Here is a 27,126-nt window from a genome sequence, read left to right on the forward strand (position 1 = left end):
TTGTATCAAGGGTAATACTAACTTCATAAAAATAAATTCGAAAATGTTTTTTTTAATTTCTTTTCATTTTATTTATTTGAGAGAAAGAGCACACCACACGTGAGAGAATGGGGGAGAGGGGCAGAGGGAGAGAGAGAATCTTAAGCAGGCCCCGAGCTCAGCACGGAACCCAATGTGGGGCTCAATCTCTCGACCCTGGGATCATGACCTGAACGCTCAGCGGACTGAGCTACCCAGGAGCCCCAAAAGTGTTGTCTTCTATATTCTGAAGGAGTTTGTGTAGCACTGGTATGGTTTCTTCCTTTAAAAAAACCACTGGGTCTTAAAAAAAAAAAAAAAAAAAATTATATTTATTTTCAGAGAGAGAAGGGCGGGTGGCGGGGGGGTGGGTGGGGGAGTGAGCAAGGGAGGGGCGAGTAGGGGAGAGGCAGTGTGGAGCCTGACACAGAACTTGAACTCAGGAACCACGAGATCATGCCCTGAGCCAAAATCAAGAGTCAGACACTTAACCAACTGAGGCGCCCAGGCGTCCCTGGATCTTAACTTTTTAATTATCAATTTGATTTTTAAAACAAGTATAGGGGTTATTTGGGTTTTCTAGTCATTTTGTACCAGTTATGATACTCCGTATTTTTCAAGGAATTTGTCTACTTCATCTACATTGAATGAATTCCTATTCATTCATTTTATTGGCTTAAAATTGTTCATAATATTTCCTTAATATCTGTCTTAGCCTGCTTAGGATACTGTAACAAAATACAGACAGGGTCATTTAACAATAGAAATTTACTTTCTCATACTTCTGGAGATTAAAAGTCCAAAATTAAGGTACTAGCAATGTCACTTTCGAATAAGGACTCTTTTCCTGGCTTAAAGACAAGCTACCTTTTCAGTGTCCTCACATAGCAGAGGTGGAGGCAAGAGCAAGCTCTCTAATATCTCTTCTGATAGGACACTAATCCCATTGTGAAGGCCCCACAATGGGCCCAACTCCCAAGGCCCCATCTCCACATACCATCACAATGGGGGTGGGGTTTAAACAAATTACCAACAGATGTTAGTAATTTCTGTCTTCTCTCATTTTTTGGTCTTACCTAGAGGTTTATCAATTTTATTGACCTATACAAAAACAACTATTGGTTTCATTAATTTTTCTCTACTGTTTTCTATGTCCTTAATTTATGCTCCTATATTTAATATTTTCTTTCTTTAAACCTGGAGGTTTAACTTGTTTTTCTTATACTATGCTTAGAAGCTTAGATGATTTACTTTACACTTTTCTAATGTAAACAAAGCTGTAAATTCCTACTTCTAAAAACAGTTCTAGCTGAACCCTTCAAAGTTTAGTAAACTGTGTTTTTGTTTTAATTCACCTCAAAATATTTTCTAATTTCCCTTGTGACTTATCTGATTCATGGGTTAAATGTTAATTTTTAAATAAATAACTGGAAAATTTTCCCCCATATACTTGAGGATTATGCGTTTTTGATTTCTAATATAATTTTAAAGAGAACTATAAATAATTTTAATGCATTCACTTTGAGACTTGTTTTAGGATGCACATATAGCCTATCTTGGTGATTATGTCATGTGAACTTCCAAAAAAGCATATTCTGATGGTGTTGCAGAAACTACTCCACTGTCAATTAAAATCAGTTGGTTGTTAGTGTTGAAAACATCTATATTAGGAGATCTACAAACTTTTTCTTAAAGGGCTACATAAATAATTTAGGCTTTGTGAGTCATACAATCTCTGCTGCATCTATTCACCTCTACAGTGGTAGCATGAAAGCAGCCATATGGACAGAAATAAAAGAGTGTGCCTCCATTCAAATAAAGTTTTATGAATAAACATCAAAATTAGTACCTCCTATAAGCTTCAGGTATCTCAGAATATTGTTCTTTATTTTTTCACAATTTAAAAATGTAAAAATCAGTCTTAGATCACAGGAAATATAAACCCCTGTCCTGTGTCCTAACTGATTTTCTGTTTACTATGCTATCAATTACTGAGACAGAGATTTTGAAATCTCCAGCTATAATTGTGAATTTGCCTATTCCTCTGTTTAGTTCTATTAGCTTTTACTTTATATATCTTGAAGCTCTGTAACTAGGTAAATATACATGTATATTCAAGATACGTATATTTATCAAGAAATACAAATAAATACAATGGAATACAAAATGGTAAATAATGAATAAATATGAAATACACACACACACACACACACACACACACACACACACACACACACAAAACAGTACAAAGAAAGCCAAGAAACAAAGGAAGAAAAATAACAAAGAATAAATGGGACAAACAGAAAACAAATAGCAAGATGATAGGCTTAAAACTAACCATGTCACATAACTATATTAAATGGAAATGACATAAAGATTCCAAATACAAGGCAGAGTTCATCAGTCTAATAAAGCAAGACTCAATTATGTGATGTGACGAAGAAATCCATTTTTTAAAAATTTTATTTTAAAGTAATCTCTACACCCAATGTGGAGCTTGAACTCAAAACCCTGTGAAAAAGAGTCACATGCTCTACCGACTGAGCCAGCCAGGTGCCCCAGAAGAAATGCATTTAAATATAAAAATCTCACGTTCAAAGTAAGAGGAATGGAAAAAGATAAATATGTAAACACTAATCATAATAAAATGCAGTGGCTGTACTACTATCAGACAAAGTAGACTTCAGGAAAAGGAATATTACTGGGGATAGAGAGACATTTCATAGTAATAAAAGAATCAATTTATCAAGAAAACATAATATGTCACGCATACATGTACTGCATGCATACATGCAAACATATACTGGGGGCGCCTGGGTGGTTCAGTCGGTTAGGCGTCCGACCCCGGCTCAGGTCATGATCTCATGGTTCGTGGGTTTGAGCCCCGCATAGGGCTCTGTGCTGACAGCTCAGAGCCTGGAGCCTGCTTCGGATTCTGTGTCTCCCTTTCGCTCTGCCTCTCTCTCCTTCAAAAGTAAGTAAAAACATTAAAAAAACAACAACAACATATACTGGACACATAAAAGGCAGACAATCTTTTTAATTGGAATATTTACACTTTGTTTACTTTTGTTTAAGTGACTGCTCTGGGGCTAAATCAATATGCATCTTTAACTTTCCAAGGTCTACCTTTAAATGATATCACCTAGGTACAACGTAAGAACTTTTCAAAGCACAGGTCTATTTCCCTCATCATAACCTTTATGTTACTGTCATATTTTAGTTTTCACATATGCTATAACCCCAAAAATTTATTTCCCTTATCTTGCTTTAAATAGTCAATTATCTTTTTTTCTTTTTGCATCAGGTTTTTGTACACTCAACATATCTTACAGACCTTTCCATAGACAGCATTCCATACCTTTTTTCTCTTTCTTTTCTTTTTAAACTAGGGTAAAATCACATAAGAAAATTCACTACCTTAACCTTTTTCTTTTAGATTTTATTTATTTAATTATTTATTTTGGTAATCTCTACACCCAACATGAGGTTCAAATTTACAGTCCTGAGATCAAGAGTCACATGGTCTACCGAATGAGTCAGTCAGGTGCCCCTTAACCATTTTTAAATGCAGAATTCAGTAGTGTTAAATACATTCTTAATGTTGTGCAACTATCACCACCATCCATTTCAATAACTCTTTTCATCACGCAAACTGAAATTCTATACTCATTAAACAGTAACTCCCTAATTTCCCTCTTCTTCCAGCCCCTGGCAACCACCATTCTACTTGCTGCCTCTAGGACTTTGAGTACCCTCATTTCCTTTTGTGCATATTCTACAGCTAATTTCTTTGTGGTTACCATGGGGATTACATTAACATCCTCAAGTTATAACATTCTAATCTGACTTTGTACCAGCTTATCTTCACTAATATGCAAAAACTCTGCTTCTTTACACCTGTCCCCATACCCTTCTGTTGTTGACGCCACAATATTATATCCTTATACACTGTGTGCCCCAAAACACAAACTAATTCTTTTAAATGTGTTAGTCTCCTAAGTTACATGGAAAAACAAATGTGGAGCTACAAACAAGTCACATGCTTTTAGATTAAGAACTCCTTAAAAAAGGCAGTCTCTTGTTAAAGACCTGTACTTTAGGTCTTTAACTATAAATTATAAACTATAGAACTATAAAACTATAAAACGCTGATGAAAGAAATGGAAGACAACACAAAGAAATGGGAAGACATTCCATGCTCACAGACTGGAATACGGTTAAAATGTCTACACTACCCAAAGCAATCTACACATTTAATACAACCCCTATCAAAATAACAAGAGCAGTTTTGATAGAACTACAACAAACAATCTCACAAAAGACCCTGAACAGCCAAAGCAATCTTGGAAAAGCAAAAGCAAAGCTGGAGGAATTGTAATTCCAGACTTTAAGTTACATTACAAAGCTGTAGTAATGAAACCACTATAGTACTGGCTCAAAAATTAGACACACAGATCAATGGAACAGAAGAGATAATGCAGGGGGCAGTTGAGCCTCCAACTCTTGATTTAGGCTCAGGTCATGATCCGAGGATTGTGGCACTGAGCCCCGTATCAGGCTCTACACTGAACTTGGAGCCTGCTTAGGACTCTGACTCTGACTCTCTCTCTCTTCCCCCTCCCTCTTAAAAAAAAGAAAAGAAAAAAAGGAAAGAAAACCCAGAAATAAACCCACAATTATATAGTCAATTTATCTTTGACAAAGCAGGAAAGAATATCCAATGAGGACAAAAAGTCTCTTCAACAAATGGTGTTGAAAAACTGGACAGCAGGGGTGCCTGGGTGGCTCAGTCGGTTAAGCGTCCGACTTCAGCTCAGGTCACGATCTCGCGGTCCGTGAGTTCGAGCCCCGCGTCGGGCTCTGGGATGATGGCTCAGAGCCTGGAGCCTGCTTCTGATTCTGTGTCTCCCTCTCTCTCTGCCCCTCCCCTGTTCATGCTCTGTCTCTCTCTGTCTCAAAAATAAAGGTTAAAAATTAAAAAAAAAAAAAAAAAAAAAAAAAAAAAGAAAAACTGGACAGCAACATGAAAAAGAACGAAACTGGACTACTTTCTTAAACCATACACAAAAATAAAGTCAAAATGGATTAATGACCTAAATGTGAGGTCTGAAACCATAAAAATCCTAGAACAGAACAGGGACAGTAACTTCTTGGATACTGGCCCTAGCAACTTCTTTCTAGATGTCAACTGAGGCATGGGAAACAAAAAACACAAACTATTTGGACGACAGCAAAATTAAGTTTCTGCAAAGTGAAGGAAACAGTCAACAAAAATAAAAGGCAATCTACAGAATGGGAGAAGAGACTTGTAAAAAGCTTATCTGACAAGGGGTTAGTATCCCAAACACATAAAGAACTTATAGAAGCGCCTGGGTGGCTTAGTCAGTTGGTTAAGCATCTGACTTTGGCTTAGGTCACGATCTCAGGGTTCTTGAGTTCAAGTCAAGCATCGGACTTTTTGCTGTCAGCACAGAGCCCACTTTGGATGTCTACCCCGCTCTCTCTCTCTCTGCCTCTCCCCGTCTCGTGCTGGTGTTCTCTCAAAAATAAACATTAAAAATAAATAACTTACAACACTCAACACCCAAAAAAACCCATAAATAACCCAATTAAAAAATGGGTAGAAAACATGAACAGACATTTTTCCAAAGAAGACATCCAGATGCCTAACAGACGCACGAAAAGATGCTCATCATCACTTACCAACAGGGAAATGCAAATCAAAACTATAGTGAGACATCACCTCACATCTGTCAGAATGGCTAAAATCAGTAACACAAGAATGAAGAGGTATTGGTGAGAATGTGGAGAAAAAGGAACCCCTGTACACCACTGGTGGGAATGCAAACTGGTGCAGCCACGCTGAAAAACCATATGGAGGTTCCTCAAAAAGTTAAAAACAGAACTACCTTATGATCCCACAATCACACTAGTGAGTATTTACCCAAGGAATACAAAAACATTAATTCAAAGGGATATATGCACCCCTATGTGTTTAAAAAAAATTTTTTTTAATGTTTATTTTTGAGAGAGACAGAGTAGGAGCAGACAGGGAAGAAGCAGAGACAGAGAAACACACAATATCCAAAGCAGGCTCCAGCACAGAGCCCGACGCAGGGCTTGAACCCACGAACCATGAGATCATGACCTGAGCCGAAGTCGAACACTCAACTGACTGAGCCACCCAGGCGTCCCCTGCACCCCTATGTTTATAGCAGCACTAATTCAAAGGGATACATGTGGCCTGTATGTTTATAGCGGCACTATTCACTATATCAAAGATATAGGAGCAGCCTTAGTGTCCATCAATAAATAAATGGATAAAGAATATGTGGTATACAGGAGCACCAGGGTGGCTCAGTTGATTAAGTGTCCAACTTCAGCTCAGGTCATGATCTCACAGCTTGTGAGTTCAAGCCCTGAGTCAGGCTCTGTGCTGAACCTCAGAGCCTGAAGCCTGCTTCGGGTTCTGTGTCTCCCCCTCTCTCTGCCCCTCCCTCACTTGCGCTCAGTCTTTCTCTCTGTCTCAAAAATAAATAAACATTAAAAAAAAGAATATGTGGTATATATACATCTTCTGTATATATGTATATAGGTATATGTATGTATGTGTACACACACACACACACACACCAAAATATTATTCAGCTATAAAAAAGAACAAAGTCTTGCCATTTGTACTGACATGGATGTAGGCAGAGAGTATTATGCTAAATGAATAAGTCCATTAGAGAATGACAAATCCCATACGATTTTACTCATATGTGGAATTTAAGAAACATATATGGAACTAAGAGCAAAAGGAAAAAACAGTGAGAGAGAAACCAAGAGACAGACTCTTTTTTTTTTTTTTTTTTTTTAGTCTTGACGCCTTTTATTTTTTTTACATTTATCGCGCCATGAATTCATAGGGAATGGGTTCGAACAGCTCAGGCTCCTTTCCATTGGTTCTCACAAAGTGTGCTTCTCTGGGTGGGGCAGGCTGGTGCTTCAGTTGAACCCAAGTACCTTTCTCCTTGGCTTCCTTCTTTTTCTGATCATTTTCCTTCACATGCTTCAGGAAGCTGTCTCGGCTCTTTGAGTGCTTAATGCGCTCGATACATACATTAATTCTCTTAGCAAGAATCTTGACCTTAACTTGTTTGTTTACGACAATGCCAATAGCATGATGGGTAACACTGTAGACTCTTCCGGTTTTGCCATGGTAACATTTGTGGGGCATTCCTTTTTGAACAGTGCCCATTCCCTTGATGTCCACAATATCACCTTTCTTGTAGATTCGCATGTATGTTGCCAAAGGAACAACTCCATGTTTTCTAAAAGGCCTAGAGAACATATAGCGAGTACCTCTCCTCTTTCCCTTTGTGTTGATCATTTTGGCGAATTACTGGAAGATGGTGGTTCTGTGAGACAGAATCTTAATTACAGAGAACAACCTGATGGTTACCAGAGGGGAGGGGAGGGGGAATGGGTTAAATAGGCAATGGGGATTAAAGAGTGAATTTGTGATAAGAACTGGATGATGTATGGAAATGTTGGATCACTATACTGTACACCTGAAACTAATACAATACTGTATGTTAACTAAGTGGGATTAAAATTAAAACTTACAGGAAAAAAAGTAACAGCTTAAATAATGCAGAAAATAAAAGGAAGAGTTATAATCATTGTTCAAAAACCACTAGCTTTTTAGACTCTTAAATACAGAGAACAAACTGAGGACTGCTGGAGGGGTTATGAGTGTGGGGATGGGCTAAATGGGTATGAGACACTGAGGAGGGCACTTGTTGGGATGAGCACTGGGTGTTATACATAGGGGATGAATTACTGGAAACTACTACTGAAACCATTATTGCATTATATGCTAACTAACTTGGATATAAATAAATAAATACATACACACATAATAAAATACTAACTTTTATAATTGCCCTTGTATTTACTTTCATTGAGATATTTATTCCTTTACATGGCTTTGAGTTACTGTCTCATGGTCTTCATTTTCAAGCTAAAGGACTTCTTTGAGTTTTTCTTGCAGGGCAGGTCTAGTGGTAATAAACTCCCTCAGCTTCTGTTTATCTGGAAATGTCTTAATGTCTTTCTCTTTTTTAAAAGATTTTATTTTCACGTAATCTCTATACTCAATGTGGAGCTCGAACTTGCAACTCCAAGATCAAGAGTTGAACATTCCATCAACCAAGCCAACCAGATGCCCCTCTCTTTTTTTTCTTAATTCATGACTGGCCCATAGAGCCAGGTATGTTACATGTAAATGACCTAATTTATTTTTAAATCCAATTTATTTAAAATAAAACATAAAGATACTTTTTGAACTCATGAACTCACGAGTTCATGAGATCATGACCTGAGCCACAGTTGGACAATTAACCAACTAAGCCACCCAGTACCCCAAAACACAAAGATACTTTTTTTTAATTTTATTTTTTATTTTTTAAAGTTTACATCCAAATTAGTTAGCATATCGTGAAGCAATGATTTCAGGAGTAGATTCCTTAGTGCCCCTTACCCATTTAGCCCATCCCCCATCCCACACCCCCTCCCGTAACCCTCTGTTTGTTCTCCATATTTATGAGTCTCTTCTGTTTTGTCCCCCTCCCTGTTTTTATATTATTTTTGTTTCCCTTCCCTTATGTTCATCTGTTTTGTCTCTTAAAGTCCTCATATAAGTGAAGTCATATGATTTTTGTCTTTCTCTAATTTCACTTAGCGTAATACCCTCCAGTTCCATCCATGTAGTTGCAAATGGCAAGATTTCATTCTTTTTGATTGCCGAGTAATACTCCATTGTATATATATACCACATCTTCTTTATCCATTCATCCATTGATAGACATTTGGGCTCTTTCCATACTTTGGATATTGTTGGTAGTGCTGCTATAAACATTGGGGTGCATGTGTCCCTTCGAAACAGCACACTGTATCCCTTGGATAAATACCCAGTAGTGCAATTGCTGAGTCGTAGGGTAGTTCTATTTTTAGTTTTTTGAGGAACCTCCATACTGTTTTCCAAAGTGGCTGCACCAGCTTGCATTCCCAACACAAAGATACTTTTTAAGGACAGTTTTGCCAAGTATTGGACACTTGGTTGACAGTTTAATTCTTTAAGCACTTTGAATAGATTGGCTCACTGCTTTCTGGTGCCCAAAGTTCCTGATGAGAAATGTGCTCATATTCTCATTGAGGATCCTTGTGTGTGATGAGTTGATTCCTTCTGCTTTCACGATTCTTTGCAGAAAGTTTATTATAATGTGTCTCATGGGAGGTGTCCTCGAGTTCACCTTACTTGGAATTCATTAAGCTTCTTGGGTATTTATACTCCTGTTTTGCATCAAATTTGTGGCTGTGGTAACTCTGGAAATCAGATTCTTCCCCTTCCTCAGGGTCTTCCAGTTTTGTTACTGTTTTTCTTTTTTTGATTGTTGTAGGCTATTTCTCTGTACCAAGAATCAGCCTCAAGTGTAAACTGAAGGTCTTTTCTGGTTTCTTCCGAGCCTTTGCCTAGGCATATATACTATCACTTTCTAATTTTCCCTGTAGATACAGTTGTTTTCTAATGTCTTAGTTTTTGATGCCTCACTCCCAAATAAGGTAAAAGAGGAAAAATGAAGGAAGAAGCAAAGAGTACCAGGCCTTTAAATCCACTAGAAGTCACTGGGGGAGGCAGATATATCTGCTTCCCTACCCCCATCTTTCTTTTTGGAACTTTAATTACATATATGGTCAGACCACCTAATTTTTGTTCTATGGGTTACTAAACTATTCATTTCTTCCTCAATCTCTTTTGGTCTGTATGCTTTCATTTCTATTGTGGTTTGTTTGTTTGTTTTTAGGATTTTATTTTTAAGCAATCTCTACACCCAACGTGGGGCTCACACTCACAACTTCGAGATTAAGAGTTGTGTGCTCTACTGACCAGGAGGACCAGGTGCCCCTCTACTGATGTCTTTAAATTCAGCGATCATTATATAACTATATAATGTGCTATTAATGCAATGCCATGTGTTTTTTAGATGCATTTTTACCTTTAGAAATTATATTTGATTTTTTAATAGGTTCCATTTTTCTGTCTTATACTAATATTTTCCTTTAAATCCTTAAACGTACTTTTAATAACCATTTCCAAGTCCAAATCTGCTAATTTCATCACCTCTGTCATTTTTTAGGTCTGCTTCTGTTGACTGATTTTTCTCCTGGTTATGAGTCACAGTTTTGTGATTCTATGTTTGGCAATTTTTGACTGAACAGTCAACATTGTGAGCACTAGGATTTGTTTTATAACTTTAACATGCCAGACTCTTTTCTGGAAAAAAAGGTAATTTCATATCAGGCAATTATTTTGGAGTCTTTTTTTTTTTTTAATTAAATTTTTTTTTAATGTTTATTTATTCTTGAGAGAGAAGAGAGACAGAGCACGAGCGAGAAAGGGGCAGAGAGAGAGGGAGACACAGAATCCGAAGCAGGCTCCAGACTCTGAACTGTGAGCACAGAGCCCGATGCAAGGCTCGAACCCACAAACCATGAGATCATGACCTGAGCCAAAGTCAGACGCTTAACCAACTGAGCCACCCAGGCGCCCCTGGAGTCTGTTTTTAAGCTTTGCTAGTGTGGGTTTAGAATGGTAGCGTTTACGCTAGAGCTGGTGTACCGTTAGCAGTAAGGCATGTGTGGCTTACTATTTGGCAATAGATTCAAAGGTAGATTTCTAGAGCACTTTTCTCACAGAGCTCCCTTCTCTCCCATACACTGCCTCCACAGCTCCTAGCCTCAGCCTTTCAAACCTGGATCTGTCTATTCAAGTCAGCAATTCTGCCATGTTTGCTTGGGTTCCCCTCCACCATGCCCCCACCCTGCCCCCGCAGCTTACATAAAGTCTAAAAATAAAATGGCAAAGTGATAATAGGGCTTGCCTCAGTTGTTCATTGTGATCCGAAATCCTAGTCCTGCATATAATAATAATATATTTGAAATAACAGCTGCTTCAAAAAAAAGTTAACTTGTCAGTCATGTAAAAAGTCTAAATGTAGACATTCCAAACGTGGAATGGTGACATACAAAGTTATCAGTGACTCAGGCTCTACTTGTCTTTCTGTTGGGGTGCAGCCTTCAACTTCATCCTCTAAAATGGAAACTGGAACTCCCACAGGCAGTAGGATAAAAGAGGAAAAAGTATACCCGTGTAGAAATGCTCCAGAAGTAACTTCTATAACTTCCTCTTACATCTCATTAGCCAGGACTTAATCACATGACCACATCTAGCTGTAAGGAAGACTGAAAAGTAGCTGTTTAATTTGGGAGACAATGTGCCCAGATGAAAATTAGGGTTCTGTCACTAAAGAAAACAGAAGAAAACAGAAAAGTATTGGGGTACACAATAAACCATCTATGCCGTAATTCCTAAGATTAAATTTAAAAGGAAAGGTATACATTTCATGAAGAAATATGTAGAACATTTTCATAATTACCAAAAGACATAAAATAGGACCCACAAATATGAAATCACAGGTCAGGTTCCCAGATAGAAAGACACAATTTTGTTCATCACCATTCCAATTTTTATATCTTGCAGTAAATCCATAAATTTGTAATTAATTTACTTGCAAAGTTTCTTCTCCATGTGTAAAGGTGTTAATATGTTGACCCCATTAACAGAACTATGCCAACAGCTACATTTTATCAGTTTTATCATCATCTGCTAACACTGATAAATATCCATTATTACCCAATAAAGGTTTAATGTTGAATCATCTCAAGGAATCAAAGTATAGCTTCTGGGAAGTCATTCTATCAAAAGTGAAATATCCAACATTAATGAAAATTGAGTTTTAAAAGTTCTACCTTCAACATCAGCTTTTTATGAGGCAGTAATACAAATGTAAGTTTTGGTGCAACCGTGTCATGACAAAAATACTGTTCTGACAGTCCCAGGGGCAGACGTGTATGTGCAATTGGTCTGGTGCATACATAACTCCTTTACCAAACAAGCAATATTCTACTAAAAGAAAGAAGCTATAGTTGTCAAATTTTACAAATTATTTTTAAATCCACATTTAGAACCACAAAAATTTTGTGATTCTACCCATTATCAATGCAATTTAAAAAATTTTTGTATCTTTATAGCAGCACTACCAACAATAGCCAAAGTATGGAAAGAGCCCAAATGTCCATCAATGGATGAATGGATAAAGAAGGTGTGGTATATATATACAATGGAGTATTACTCAGCAATCAAAAAGAATGAAATCTTGCCATTTGCAACTACATGGATGGAACTGGAGGGTATTATGCTAAGTGAAATTAGTCAGAGAAAGACAGAAATCATATGACTTCACTCATATGAGGACTTTAAGAGACAAAACAGATGAACATAAGGGAAGGGAAACAAAAATAATATAAAAACAGGGAGGGGGACAAAACAGAAGAGACTCATAAATATGGAGAACAAACAGAGGGTTACGGGAGGGGGGATGGGAGGGGGGATGGGCTAAATGGATAAGGGGCATTAAGGAATCTACTCCTGAAATCATTGCTTCACGATATGCTAATTTGGATGTAAACTTTAAAAAATAAAAAATAAAATAAAAAATTTTTTTGTATTTTTAAAAAAATACCTGGGGCACTAGGTGGCTCAGTCAGCTGAGCATCCAACTTCAGCTCAGGTCATGATCTCACAGTTCGTGAGTTCAAGCCCCACACTGGGCTTGCTGCTGTCAGTGCAGAGCATGCTTCAATTCCTCTGTCTCCCCTCCCCCCCGCCCCCCCCTTGTTCATGCTCTCTCAAAACTAAAAACTAAAAGCAAAAAAAAAAACCAAAAAAATCACCTTACACAGGGATTAAACTCCTTTGTAAATGAGCAGTAAAGCCTTTCTCTCCAAATTTGTTCAAAATCAATTAGAATATAGTCATGGAATGGAACACCAAAATCTTGAAATTTTAAAGTTTTTTGAAGTTTGCAAATATTAGATCAAATATCATAAAAATATTTTTGTAAGTGACCTCAAAAAAAAAAAAGGTAAAATTTCCAGGTGTCAACAGCCAAACCTCTCAGCAAAAGCAAACTAAAATTAGAAATTTCCCATAAAAAGAAAGAAAGGAAGAAAAAAAGAAAGAAAAAAAGGAAGGAAGGAAGGAAGGAAAGAAGGGTAGGCGAGGGAAGGGGAGAAATTTCCCATCTACCAGAAACATTTAAAAAGGAAGCCTATCTCTGTTCAGGAATTTACATTCTGAATTTTCTCTTCCTCTCTGGCTTAAGAATCTCCAAGGTAATAAATTAACATATACGTTAGAAGATGTAGGGGCTGGTGGTACCTTATAAAATCTAGCAGAGCAAACCACAAAACACCTTAGAGATTCTCACAGACGAAAAAACAATTCAGCTAAAAACTATTACTCACACAAGGAAAAACACTAGAATATAAGCAAATATTCAACAGAAGAATTAAACAGTACACTAGACAAAGTTGAACAGAGAATGAGTGAATCAGAAAAACATTTTAAAAAAATTATCCAAAATACAGGACCTCAAGGAAAAAGACATGACAATATAAGAGGTTAAAACAAATACAGGACTGAATGAAATGGGTCTTATACATGTCTAACTGGAGTTACAGAAGGAGCTGATTCTTTTTTTTTTTTTTTTAGGTTAATTTTATTTATTTTGAGAGAGAGAGAGAGAGAGAGAGAGAGAGAGAGAGAGAGAGAGATCATGATCTGAGCCAAAATGAAGTCAGAGCCACCCAGGTGCCCACAGGAGGCAGTTCTGTGAAGAGCTGGGTCACTCCAAAACAGGATAAATGAAAGTTAAGTCTCCAGCAATGGTCCTTAATACTGGCTGAACCTTAGATTATCACCTAAGAAGCTTAAAAAAAAAAAAAAAAGGAAGAAAGAAAAACAGTGCCTAAACCTACACCCCCCAGAGATTTTAGAATTGGTGTGGGGTAGGTCAAAGTATCTTTGTTTCCCTCAAAGCTTCCCAAGCTATTTTAGTGAGTATCCAGGTTTGAGAACCTGTGATCCATACCTACAAACAGCTAAACCAATGAACAAAAATAAAGAGAAAAATGTTAAAAATAACTACAGAGAAGTAATTTTACCTACAGAGTAGTAAGCCTGCTCACAAACTTCCCAACAATAGAAGCTAAAAGAATAACAGAATCATACCTTCAAAGTGTAGAGAGAAGTAACTGTCAACCTAAAATTCTAAATAGCTAACTAACATTCAATAGTGATAATGAAATAGACATTTTTTAGTCATAAAGTCTGAGAAGTTACCATTTATAGAGCTTTGCAGAAATAGCTATTAAATAGGGTGGGCTGAACATAGAATGGAATGGGATATAAGAAGAAATTCAAAACATAAAAGCAAAAAACACAACAAACTCTTGTTGCCAGCTAAACTCACATTTCATATTTTTTTTTTCCCTAAGTAATCAATCAACCAGGATGAAAATCCTCCTGGTCATCCATCCTGGTAGTTCATAAACATGACCAAACAAACAAAGTGACCTGTTTTTAAAAGAACAAACATATGGGCCCCACCCTAGGTGTACTGTAACTCTAGGAATAAGGACATTTTTTTAGCATCCTACACCAAGAGGATAATCAGGTTTAGAAATATCAGGTTCTAGTATTTCCTTAATACAGCAGTTCTCAAAGTGTGGCTCCGCAGTAGCATCACTGTTATCAGGGAACTTGTGGAAATGCAAATTCTTAGGACCCACCTCAGATCTACTTTATTAGAAATTCTGGGTATGGACTCAGCAACCATGCTTTTTTTTTTTTTTTTTTTTTTTTTTTTTTTAATTTTTTTTCAACGTTTTTTATTTATTTTTGGGACAGAGAGAGACAGAGCATGAACGGGGGAGGGGCAGAGAGAGAGGGAGACACAGAATCGGAAACAGGCTCCAGGCTCCGAGCCATCAGCCCAGAGCCTGACGCGGGGCTCGAACTCACAGACCGCGAGATCGTGACCTGGCTGAAGTCGGACGCTTAACCGACTGCGCCACCCAGGCGCCCCAGCAACCATGCTTTAATAGGCCCTCCAGGTGACTCTGACACCAGCTCCAGTTTGAGAAAGCTGCTTTAGTCTCATGCTCATATTATCTGTTCACACTTCTACGTGAACAAATCCTCTGCTGCTGTCCTGCCCATAAAATCTATCCATTTAGTCCTCTAGAGCAATGTACCATGGTTAACCAATTCCTAGACATTCTTAATCTCTTCAGTGAATTTTCTTTCTATCTTTTCCCTCAACTGAAACTAACCTTCTTCTCTTATAGAGTTCTCACATAAAAGCTGTTCACTCTCCCAAACACCATGTGGCTGAGGGTCTGGAAAGTGAGGTTCACTCATTCCTGCTTCCTATATCTCCAAAAACATTTGGATAAAAATCTTGCCTTTTCTGACACTCTCCACTCTCAAGCCTTTTAAACTGTGGATGATACTAACTTCCAAATTTCTCTTGTGATGTTGGGAAGAACCCAATGACTACCCAACATTTCCATGTGGATGTTGCAGAGGAACTTCAAATTCAATATATAAACATCAGAACCTGCCATATTACCCAACTCTGTTGTTCCTACAGTTTCTATATGAATGGCACCACCACTCATCTATCTAATTATCCAAGTCCAAAACCTGGAAATAAATCATCAATGGAATCCCTTATCCAAATATTCAATTAATCACCAGTTACTATCAATTTCACCTTCTGTGAATTCTCTAATTCTCTCCATTACAACTGCTAGTGCTATAGTACTAATTACCATCCCTAACTGGGAAATCCTATCCAGCAATAGCCTCTTAACTGTTCACCCTCCCTCCTGTATTGCACTCTTCCAGTTAATTTCACAGTCCCTAAATTTTAAGAACATGTATTTTTAAACAATGTGGTAACTTATGGAATGTAAATTATGTTCCAATTTTTTAAAATCATGTAAACTTACAGTTTTAATACTTCTATTATTCTAAATCATCATTAAACACAAGCTTTTAAATCCAGCTCTTTTACTCAATTGTTCTGGGTCACCAACATATTGACAGTTTTATCACAATTATGTAACACAAAGAACATCAATCAAAAAAGGAATTACCGAATTAGACACAAGTTAAAATTTAAGGGCCACAACTGCTAACTTCATCTATGTGAACTTTCCTACAATAAATTTTACCGCAATAAATGTTTACTGAACTTTACTGCAATAAGTGTTTTTGTTATAAATAATGGCATTTCAATAAATGTTCAGATGAGCAAACGAAGAAAAAAATTTTTTGAAACTCATGGAAAGAAAACATTCTAGATTCTGAAAAAACGAAAACTCACCATACACACCTGTAGAAGTAGAATTGTTCATGGTAAAGGGTCCGTCAATGACATCAGAAGAAAGAAGCTCATCAGATCCCCGCTGAAAAGCAAGGGCAATATTGTTAATAAAACAAGTCTTGGATAATGGTCCACATTTACTACTAAAAATATTAAAAGTTAATATTATTACTTCTGTTTGAATATCAAGGCCTTTAAAGGGAAATCCTCAAGAATCACAAAATTTAAAGGTTGGAGAAGTGAATTTCACAGAAAAAAAATTACTGCATATCCACATGGTTGTTAGTTATATATACCAAAAAAAAAAAAAAAAAAAAAAAAAAAAAAAGCCAACCTGCTATCATATAATTGGGGACATAATCCTTCATCCCTTTTTGAACAAACCCAATCTTCAGATGTTTCATTTGAAGTACCAAAAACCATACTTAGGGGTTGCGTCCTGAAATTTTTTCTGTAATTTATTTTAAGGTATATTTGGTATATTTTAAATATACTTAGTATTTTAAAATATGTTAAGTTTTTTTTAGTATATTCTTAAGTATTCATGTGGAAATAATTTGTGTAGCACCTGTTAAGAATCCTGACTTGATACCTACATATTTTTTTATTTTTCATTTTTTATTCATATATTTTTTCCTATGTGTTTTTTAAAGTTGAACACAAAGATGCAATTTACTTCTATATTTGGTGATAGCTGAAACCCTTTATAATTGGTGATTTTTTTATCCATTAATCTTCAGAATGATCTTTAATGTGTACTAATTCTTAAACAACTACTGTTTAAATAATTTACTCTTTTCTGCTGATGAGAGTTTTGACCAATTGCAAGCTGAACTGTCAATGCAAAAAGACAAGTCAGACAAGCCTTCTCATTTTAACTGTAAGATCTATTACCAAGATTTAAAAGTTTACATTTACAATGGACAATAAATGCCATGTACAAAGTTAAAATCAACCAATTTCCAATGTTACTGTTTGTTTAACCTGGTCAATTTTGAAGATCAAATATTTTGGTCTACTGGATGATAAAACTTAATCCTTAAACTATCCTACAAATATCAGAATAGTAATTATGCTCCAAAATATGTTTAATGTTTAGGTGTTGAGTACCATTGTAGGAAACAACTTCAGCCTTTGCTAAAGAAAGGCAAAGCACTGATGTGTTTGCATAACAGAAATACAATTAAACAATTCTTGTATTAAACATCTGGAAATTATTCCCTTTCGTTCTTCACGAGTTTATACAGACAGCTTGCGACAAAAAGAAATTAAATAAGCACATAAGATGAAATAAAAAGGACAATCTCAACTTCCAGAAAGATAACAGAAGAGTATTTTCATAATTTTGGAGTAGAGAAAGATTTCTTAAACAAGAAACAAAAGCACAATTATGAAGGAAAAATACTGATAAACTTGACGACATTGAAATTAATTTTATTTACAATATACACAATGTCAAATTATTATGTTGTACATCTGGAACTAATGCTGTATGTCAGGTTTTTTTTTTTTTTTTAAGAATTTTATTTAATAAGAGACATTAGGAGATTTAAAAGGCAAATAACAGAGTGGGAGAAAATATCTGCAATACACATAACCAACAAATTTTATATCCAGAACTTACTAAGAAAGAGAAAAAAGGAGAAAAAAAAATCCTCACTAGCAATCACTAAGAAAGTCCAAATAAAAGAAAACAACAAAAGAGTTCCATAGGCACCTAACAAAGTGGTAGACTTTACTTGTGTTCCAGAGTATTTGTGCCTTCCCTTTTTCCTGTGAAAGGATTTTTCACCCCCATCCATGGTGACATAACTTGCCATGTCTCCTGTGGGAGAATACTTCCCTCACCCACTGACACTGAGCACAGTTTTACAATATGCTCTGGCCTATGAAATATGAATAGACATGACCCATACTAAATCCAAGCAGAAGCTTCAAAAGATATTACTAGTTTCTGCTAATTTTTTCCTCTTTCCCCCTTAAATACGGGCTGTTCTTTCAACCTGATTCCCAGAAAAAGAACATATACAGCTTCAGAACAGCCACCAACCACTATAAGTGAATGAGAAACAAATGTTATATCTAAGCTATATCTAAATGACTAAAACCATATCCAATAGACATATGAAAAGATGCTTACCCTCACTGGTCATCAGGGAAATGTAAGTTAAAACCATAATAAAATATTAGATATTAAAAAAGACTGACAATATCAAGAGTTGATAACAATGTGGAACATCAGAACTAGTATATTGCTAGTGGGAGTGCAAGTTGGCACAACTTTGGAAAACTGACCCAATATACTAATGTTAAATATATGACTATCCTACAAACCTTATGTATTCTATTCCTATGAATACACTCAAGACAGTTCATGCTTATGTGCACCTAAACACATGAGAATGTTCTCATCAGCATTGTTTCTACTCATCAAATTGGAAACAGCTACGTTATCAACTCTAGTATGGATAAATAGATTGTTGTAAATGCACTCGATGATTTACGCCACTGAGAATGAATTACTGCCCCATACACTAACATAGGTAAATCTCACAAGCATAAGAAGTCATTCACAAAAGAATATGTACTGTTTCATACTACTGCATTTATATGGAGTTCAAGAATATGGTGAAAACAAAATTACACACTGGACAGCAACATGCAAAAGAATGAAACTGGACCACTTTCTTACACCATATATAAAAATAAAGTCAAAATGGATTTAAGACCTAAGTATGAGACCTGAAACCATAAAAATCCTAACTTCTTTGACATCAGCCATAGCAACTTCTTCTAGATATTTCTCCTGTGGCAAGGGAGATAAAAGCAAAAATATATTACTGAGACTTCAACAAAATAAAAAGCTTCTGCACAGAGAAGGAAACAATCAACAAAACTAAAAGGCAACCAATGGAATGGGAGAAGATATCTGCAAACGACATACACAATAAAGGGTTAGTATCCAAAATATATAAAGAACTGATGCAACTCAACACCCCCAAAATGAATAATCCAATTAAAACATGGGCAGAAGATATGAAGGCACTTTTCCAAAGAAGACATATAGATGGCCAACAGACACATGCAAACATGTTCAACATTACTTATCTGAGGGAAATACAAATCAAAACTACAATGAGATATCACCTCACACCTGTAAGAATGGCTAAAATCAACAACTCGAGAAATAACAGGTGTTGGCAAGGATGTGGAAAAAGGAGACCCCTCTTGCACTGTTGGTGGGAATGCGAACTGGTGCAGTGACCATGGAACAGAGTATGGAGGTTCCTCAAAAACTTAAAAATAGAACTACCCTACAATCCACCAATTGCACTACTAGGTATTTACCAAAGAATACAAAAATACTAATTCAAAGGGATACATGCACCTCAATGTTTATAGTAGCATTACCTACAATAGCCAAATTATGGAAACAGCCCAAGTGTCCATCAACTAATGAATCGATAAAGATGTTGCATATATATACAATGCAATATTATTTGGCCATAAAAAAGAATGAAATCTTGCCATTTGCCATGACACAGGTGGAGCCAGAGTATTATGCTAAGCGAAATAAGTCAGCCAAAGATAAATACCATATGATTTCACTCATGTGTGGAACTTAAGAAACAAAACACATGACCAAAGGGGGGGGAAAAAAGAGAGAGAGGCAAACCAAGAAACAGACTCTTAACTACAGAGAACAAATGGATGATTACCAGGAAGAAGGTGGGTGGAAGGGGGATGTGCTGAACAGGTGACAGGGATTAAGGAGTGCACCTGTGATGAGCACGGGTGCTGTATGGCAATGCTGATCATTATACTGTACACCTGAAACTAATATTAGGCTATGTTAACTGCAATTTAAATAAAAAGTACTTTCATTCTTCAAAGACACCATTAAAAAGAAAAAGAATGAAAAACCAAGCCAAAGAATGGGAGAAAATATTTGCAAAAACTAAATAAAGACAAATAACCCAATAATAATAATAATAATAAACAGGCAAAAAGCATTTGAAAAGACATTTCTCCAAAGATATACAAATGGCCTATAAACACATGAAAATATCAAATATCAACATCATTAGACATTAAGGAAATGGAAATTTAAAAAAAATAAGTGCAGTATTTGCACTTTATTTGTTTTTAGGGAAAGCGCACAAGCGGGGGACAGGGAGAGAGAGAATCTTAAAGGCTCCAACACTCAGCACAGAGCTTGAAGCAGGGCTCAATCCCATGACCCTGGGATCATGACCTGAGCCCAAATCAGGAGCCAGACGCTCAACCGACTGAGCCACGCAGGTTGCCCAAGAAATGCAAATTTTAAAACCACAGAGAGCACTTCAAATAAAATGTAAAACTAAGCCATCACCACACACCTACCAGAACAATTAGAATAAAGAAAGGTGACATATCAAATGCAGGTGAGGATGTGAAAGAAAGTGGATCTCTCATACACTGAAGACAGGAACGGTACAGCCACTCTGGACTGTTTGGTGGTTTCTTTAAAATGAAACATACACAGCAATCTCAAAAGATCACATTCTCAAAACAAAAATTCACATGTTCTACGATTTTATTCATACAACATTCTCAAAATGACAGAATTATAGAGATGGAAAAGAGACCAACAGTTGTGAGGGAGCAGAGATGGTTGGGAGGAGGTACTGGGTAATTAAAGGATGCCAGAAGGGAGATCTTTGTGGTGATAGATTAGTTCTGTATCTTGACTGTAATGATAGTTACATGAATCTACACATGCAACAAAATGAAACAATTATAAACAGGCACTTTATCAATGTCTTTGTTTTGATAGTGTGCTGTAATTAAAATGTAACCATTGGAGGAACCTGGGAGGGTACACAGGACCCCTCCACAATATCTCTACAATTTGTTGTGAATCTTGAAATTTTTCCCAAATAAAAAGTTAAGACAAAAAACAAAACAGGGGCGCCTGTGTGGCTCAGTCGGTTGAGTGTCTGACTTTGGCTCAGGTCATGATCTCTCGGTTTGTGAGTTTGAGCCCCACATCGGGCTCTGTGCTGACAGCTCAGAGCCTGGAGCCTGCTTCATATTCTGTGTCTCCCTCTCTCTGCCCCTCCTCCACTCACACTGTCTATCTCAAAAATAAATAAAACATTAAAAAAATTTTTTGAAATAAAAAATAAAAAACAAAACAAAACAGAACAGATGTATCATTCTAAGCCAGAGGATTCCTACTTGACTTGAGACTTTTTGCTGGCTCAAAATAGTCATCACCAACACCTGTGCTCGATCAACCCTCAAGAAGGGATAAGACAAGACTGGTCAAGCTGTCAATTACTACAGTTCATTGTCAGAGTTCATGCCTCACACTACTGTTCCATACAATGGTGATCCAGAAGGCATCCCTTCAAAGACAGGCAACATTCAAAGAAAAACAATCCTATGAGTTCCTTATGGGAATCTGTACATAAGGTAAAGGAAGGGAAGACTCAAAAGCCAGACAACATACACCAGAAAAAGTATACAACTTTAAATTATGAGCAAATAAGAACTTTGTAAAATAAAATAAAAAATTAAGAAAATAGCCTCTCCTAAATAAAATGCAAAGGGATATAACAGCTCAAAGGAGAGGCAAGTAAGAATTCTACCAAATGATTTAAAAGATAGATTGATGAAAAAAAAGAATAAAGCAGTGTCGTGAAAGTCAGACATTACAAAGAGGAGAGCCAAAAGTGCAAAACACACCTTTCCACCATCCAAAGAAGTTACCTACTGCAAAGAACCAACTCTTAATCTGGACTTTAAGTATCCAAAAGCCACACAGAAAAAATTTTCAGGAAAGCCCTCCCTTGCAGGCACATGAGATTACTTAAATGCAACTGGCGAAAGTGTCAGACTGTTAACAAAGGCCCCACACAATGTTTGACAGCAAAGAATCCAAAAACTTCCCTGCAGTCTTCTTAATGCACACAAGCTATTTCAGTTTCAATTTGGGGAGAACTGAGTTATTCATAGTTCTATTTCCATCTTATTCAATAAACTGTTACCTGGTTTCCTAACAAGTAAATCACCAATCGACCATTAACATGAAATTATTCCCTGTTGCTTACTGAATCAATTCTAAACTTACTATATGGCCATTAAAAGCTCTTTCTAACCCAGACCTCCTCCTACGCACAGTAACACTCCTGTCTTGTAATTTGCCCCAGACACACTATCTTTATTCTTGCCTCGTTATGCTATTCTCCCACCTCAAACACTATCCCTTCACTACATATCCATTCCTACGTAATGATCACAAGTAAATACTATCACATCCTTGAAAATTTTCCTTTCCCCAAAATGAAGAGGCTGAACTTAATTTTGATTGCCTTACGGGATTAAAATGTACGTATGTTTTAGGATGTTAGTACACTTGCATAATGTATTCTTCCTATATGTATAGCTATCAATATCACACATTTTGTCAAATATGTATGCAAAGTTTTTTTTTTTTTTTTTTCAGCCACTTTCAGTCTATTATTGTGTCTTACACTTGATTGTATTTCCCCACGGTCTATAGGACAGTGTCAGGTATATTATATGTAATGACTCTCTGCCTTGGTTATACATTACAATCATACAACCAGTTTAAAAAAAAAATTGTTTTTATTTGAGAGAAAGAGCATGTGCTCAAATAGGGGGAGAGGGGCAAAGGGAGAGAAAGAGAGAATCCCATATAATCAGTTTAAAATCAACACCAGATAGCAGGTCCTACCCCAAAGATTCTTAACCAATAGGTCTAGGCTAAGGCGGAACCTGTATATTTCCAAAGCTCTAATGTGTACCCACCTGAGGAACACTATAAACAGATGTTTTAATAAACACAGAAATATAAGAGTGAAATGGTTTAAAAGACTAAAATAAAATAGTCTTCTAGAGTAGACCAGATCTAGGTTCGAACAGACTCCACAATCTTAAATTTACCTTTGTATGATACTACACGTTATTTAATCTAAGGTTGTTTACTCATCTGTAAAATGAGGATAATAATGCTACCCATCATCACCGTCCTCTGAGGATTAATGTTTCTAATACATAAGGTATCACTAAACACTAGCAGATAAACACTAATGATTAATTACTCAGTCCTTTTCAAAAGCTATACATGTCAGCAGTTACTTGTATTCAATGTAATTAGTACTAGATAACAATCTCCTAAAGGTGAAAGGTAACATTCTTTCAATAAAGAAAACTTTCTAAAGTTTTAAAAAGAAACGTCACCTCCCCATCCTAACAGCAAACAATTAACAAAAGACTTGGCTTTGATAAAACATGCTTAAAAACTGAAAGCAATACTTTTCACATTTTATGTAACAAACTCTTAAAATATATATCCATTTCTAATAAATAAAATTGAAACATTCTTTGTATAGGATTGCATACAAGAGCTAATAAAGTCCCATTTTATGATTAACCTCTGAGGATGAGAAAGAATAAAGCATGTATCTGCCTGGGCATTAGGACTTTTCCTGCAGAACACTGGTAAGATCTGTTAAGAGAAAAAAGTAAAAATTTTCACTATAACCATCCTTATTTAAGCATCTTTGCATACTTACTCAATTATCTCAGGATAAATCTGTAGATGTTAAACAGCCTGATTTTTTATTTTTATAATTCATTTTATCTTAAGTACATTCTGCAACATTATAATATGAATCCATGCCCCTGTCTGTAATCCTTTTATAACTGATAAGCTTTTGCCACACTGTTGCAGTCTTTGTATTCTATTCAAAATGAATATTCAGAAATGAAATAAACAGTTCGTCCTTTGTGAGCAGAAAGTAAGACTGCAAGAAATCTCAAGTTTCCACTCAACGATGTAGAGTAACTTAAAGTTACTACTACACTACACATGACTAGGAAGAAGCATTTTTATTTCTACAGGAGTCTTTCAAATATTGTTAGAATTAGCACATGACCACCTCATTTTATTTTTTTCCCACAACATTTTAGTATTACTCAGAGTCTGGCTCACAATTTGTGTAGGAAAGAATTTAACTTTGCCAATTAGAGGTCTGGCTTTTGCCCTCTCCTTCTGGGAAGTATCTCTAAAGTCCTGGAAGGTCACGCTTGAAAGAAGTATCTTTTTTTTTTTTTTTTTTTTTTAACTTGAGGGCTTTAGGTCACTGACAAGGGACTGACCACACCAAAAAAATCAACGATGTAATTTAGGGTAAATATGGGCTTTTGCTCATGCCTAAAGACTGAGATCTGCCTCAAGGGCAATCAATTATGCCTACACAAAGGAGCTTCTCAATAAAAAAAATATAGTTAATCACTAAAGCACAAGTGAACTTCCTTGTTTGACAATACTCCATAAGTACTACCACACACTGATGATGGGCAAGTAACGTGTCCTGATGCCACAGAGAGAGGACAAAGGATGCTCTCTGTGTTTGGTACTTCCCCAGACTCTGCCCTTTGTGTTTCTTCCCTTGGCTGACTTAAATCTATACCCCTTCCCTGTAATAACCACTAACCATGAGTATAGCAGCTTTCATTGAGTTCCATAAATCCTTTTAGCAAATTATGGGACCTCAGCATTGGTTTGGGAAACCCCCAGAACTTACAGTTGGTGTTATAAGTGAGGGTAGTCTTCTGTGGACTATGTTCCCTAACTTTGCAGTTGGCCTAATTCCTCTCAAGGTTAAATGATGAATCAATCAAATATAATAAAACTATTCATTTAACAGATTTTTTTTTTTTTTTTTTTTTTTTGGGACAGAGAGAGACAGAGCATGAACGGGGGAGGGGCAGAGAGAGAGGGAGACACAGAATCCGAAACAGGCTCCAGGCTCCGAGCCATCAGCCCAGAGCCCGACGCGGGGCTCGAACTCACGGACCGCGAGATCGTGACCTGGCTGAAGTCGGATGCTTAACCGACTGCGCCACCCAGGCGCCCCTTAACAGATTTTTAAAAACTGTATTCTTAACCTCTGAATTAACATTTGGACTTCTAACTATAAAAGAAAAATTTAACCTAAAAATGTGATTAAATATTCAAGTATAGAAAAACCAGAATAATTAAGTTAAATTTATATGACACCTTAAATAAATTAATGTAACATCTTAACTATCACACTCTATGTTTCCACACAAAATATTAACTGCCATAATAAAAAAATGATGAACACTGCAGAGTCTTCAAAATAAACACATATAAGGGGCACCTGGGTGGCTTAGTCAGTTAAGTGCCCAACTTCAGCTTACATCATTATCTTGCAATTTGTGTGTTCGAGCCCTGCATCAAAGCTCTGTGCTGACTGCTCTGGGCCTGGAGCCCACTTCAGATTCTATGTCTCCCTCTCTCTCTCTGCCCCTGCCCTACACGCACTTGCTCGCTCTCTCTCTCTCTCTCAAAAATAAAAATATTAAAATAAATAAATAAATTATATTTAAGTCTAAAAATTCTACAAGATCTTTCAAGAATAACAGGAGCAACTTATAAGTAAAGCAAGCACTATAGTATTGAGTGAAGTATTGGAATGACTGGTTTTATTTTTTTAATGTATTTTTCTTTTTCTTTATTTTTGAAAGGGGGGGGGTGCGGAGAGGAAGAGGGAGAGGGAGAAAATCCCAAGCAGCAGACAGCACAGAGCCCCATGCAGAGCTCAAACCCACAAACTGTGAGATCAAGACCCCAAGCCAAGATCAATAGCTGGGTGCTTAACCAACTGAACCACCCAGAAGCCCCATGACTATTTTATTTTTATACTTTATCACAAAAGAAAAAATATTTGATACTAAAGTTTCATACCTGAAAATCCTGTTTTACATCAGAAAAAGGGTTGACTATCATATAAAATAAACCACACATCTCTCAAATAGTTACGATGCTTTTAAAAAAATGGTAACTTTCTGACCCTAATAGGGGTCTGATAAACACAAGACAAAGAGAACAAAAGGGCTTACATTTGAAAATTCAGTCACAGAAAAAGTATTCTGATAATCAAAATTTACTAAGCTTTTCCCCAAGAATTCATTTTCAAATTATAGAAAACAAAGGTTATTAATATTATAAAGCTCAAATCCCAAAAGCCATATTACTTTGTAAAGCTCTGTAAAAGAGGAGAAAAACACAATTAGTTCTGTATTAAACATTCCCTTCTTTTAAAAACCAACTTTTCTTTCCTAGACATAAATTCTTTCTCCTGAAAACACATCACCATCTATAATTACAGATTACTTCACTACAAAACAAATTTCTGAAAATTATACTTAATATTTATATCCTAAGTGTCTGAAAAGCAATTTTCCATTAAAGTAAGGGAAGAGCGATGCAGACTAGGCAAATTGAGGATCTCTCACAAGGGATGACTGCTATGAGAGAGGATGGTTTAAGAGATGGGTGGAAGATGAGCAGAATGAAGACCCCTGTACCACAGAGAAACAAATTAACATTACACAAAAGGCTTTAACAAGCCAAATGAAGACATCACAGAAGGTGGGCTGCATGAAAACACTGGCTCAACCGTCTCCTTAGAAACACACAGTAAATTTACGTAAGTGCAGCAGTTGCTTTCTGGACTTGTTAGCTCTCTGGCTAAGTCAACACACCAATCAGCTTCACTGCCTCTGGTACCAATTACTGAAGTTCTCTCCTATTGAAGAATAATGAAATATACAGGACCAACAAAGCAAAACAATACTGTAATTAGCGGCACAAATAAAGTGTTTCATTATCAAATTTGATGGAGAGTGGTCTTATTTAGCATTAGAGCAATATTATTATGATAGA

At 36.4% G+C, this 27,126-nt stretch overlaps 1 protein-coding gene and 1 pseudogene across 12 annotated transcripts in view; both read right to left on the reverse strand.

The window, feature by feature from the left end:
• PTBP3 (polypyrimidine tract binding protein 3) overlaps positions 1 to 27,126 on the reverse strand; it is a 145,461-nt gene that overhangs the window by 84,693 nt on the left and 33,642 nt on the right. For 6 of the 12 annotated variants that reach the window (XR_013551697.1, XR_014135969.1, XM_060609000.3 and 3 more), the window contains one exon: positions 16,362 to 16,443. Coding sequence is in view for 9 of the 12 variants with exons in the window: in XM_060608997.3 (XP_060464980.1) it covers positions 16,362 to 16,443 (82 nt within the window). In the remaining 3 variants the exon portion in view is untranslated. Of the gene's footprint in view, positions 1 to 16,361; positions 16,450 to 27,126 lie in introns of those variants that run through there. The other 6 variants (XM_060609002.3, XM_060608999.3, XM_060609004.3 and 3 more) reach the window with 2 other exon arrangements.
• On the reverse strand, positions 6,896 to 7,580 carry LOC132663072 (large ribosomal subunit protein eL21 pseudogene; annotated as a pseudogene).

This window comes from Panthera onca, chromosome D4 (genome assembly GCF_046562875.1).
Source record: "Panthera onca isolate mPanOnc1 chromosome D4, mPanOnc1 haplotype 2, whole genome shotgun sequence".
Lineage (NCBI taxonomy): Eukaryota > Metazoa > Chordata > Mammalia > Carnivora > Felidae > Panthera > Panthera onca.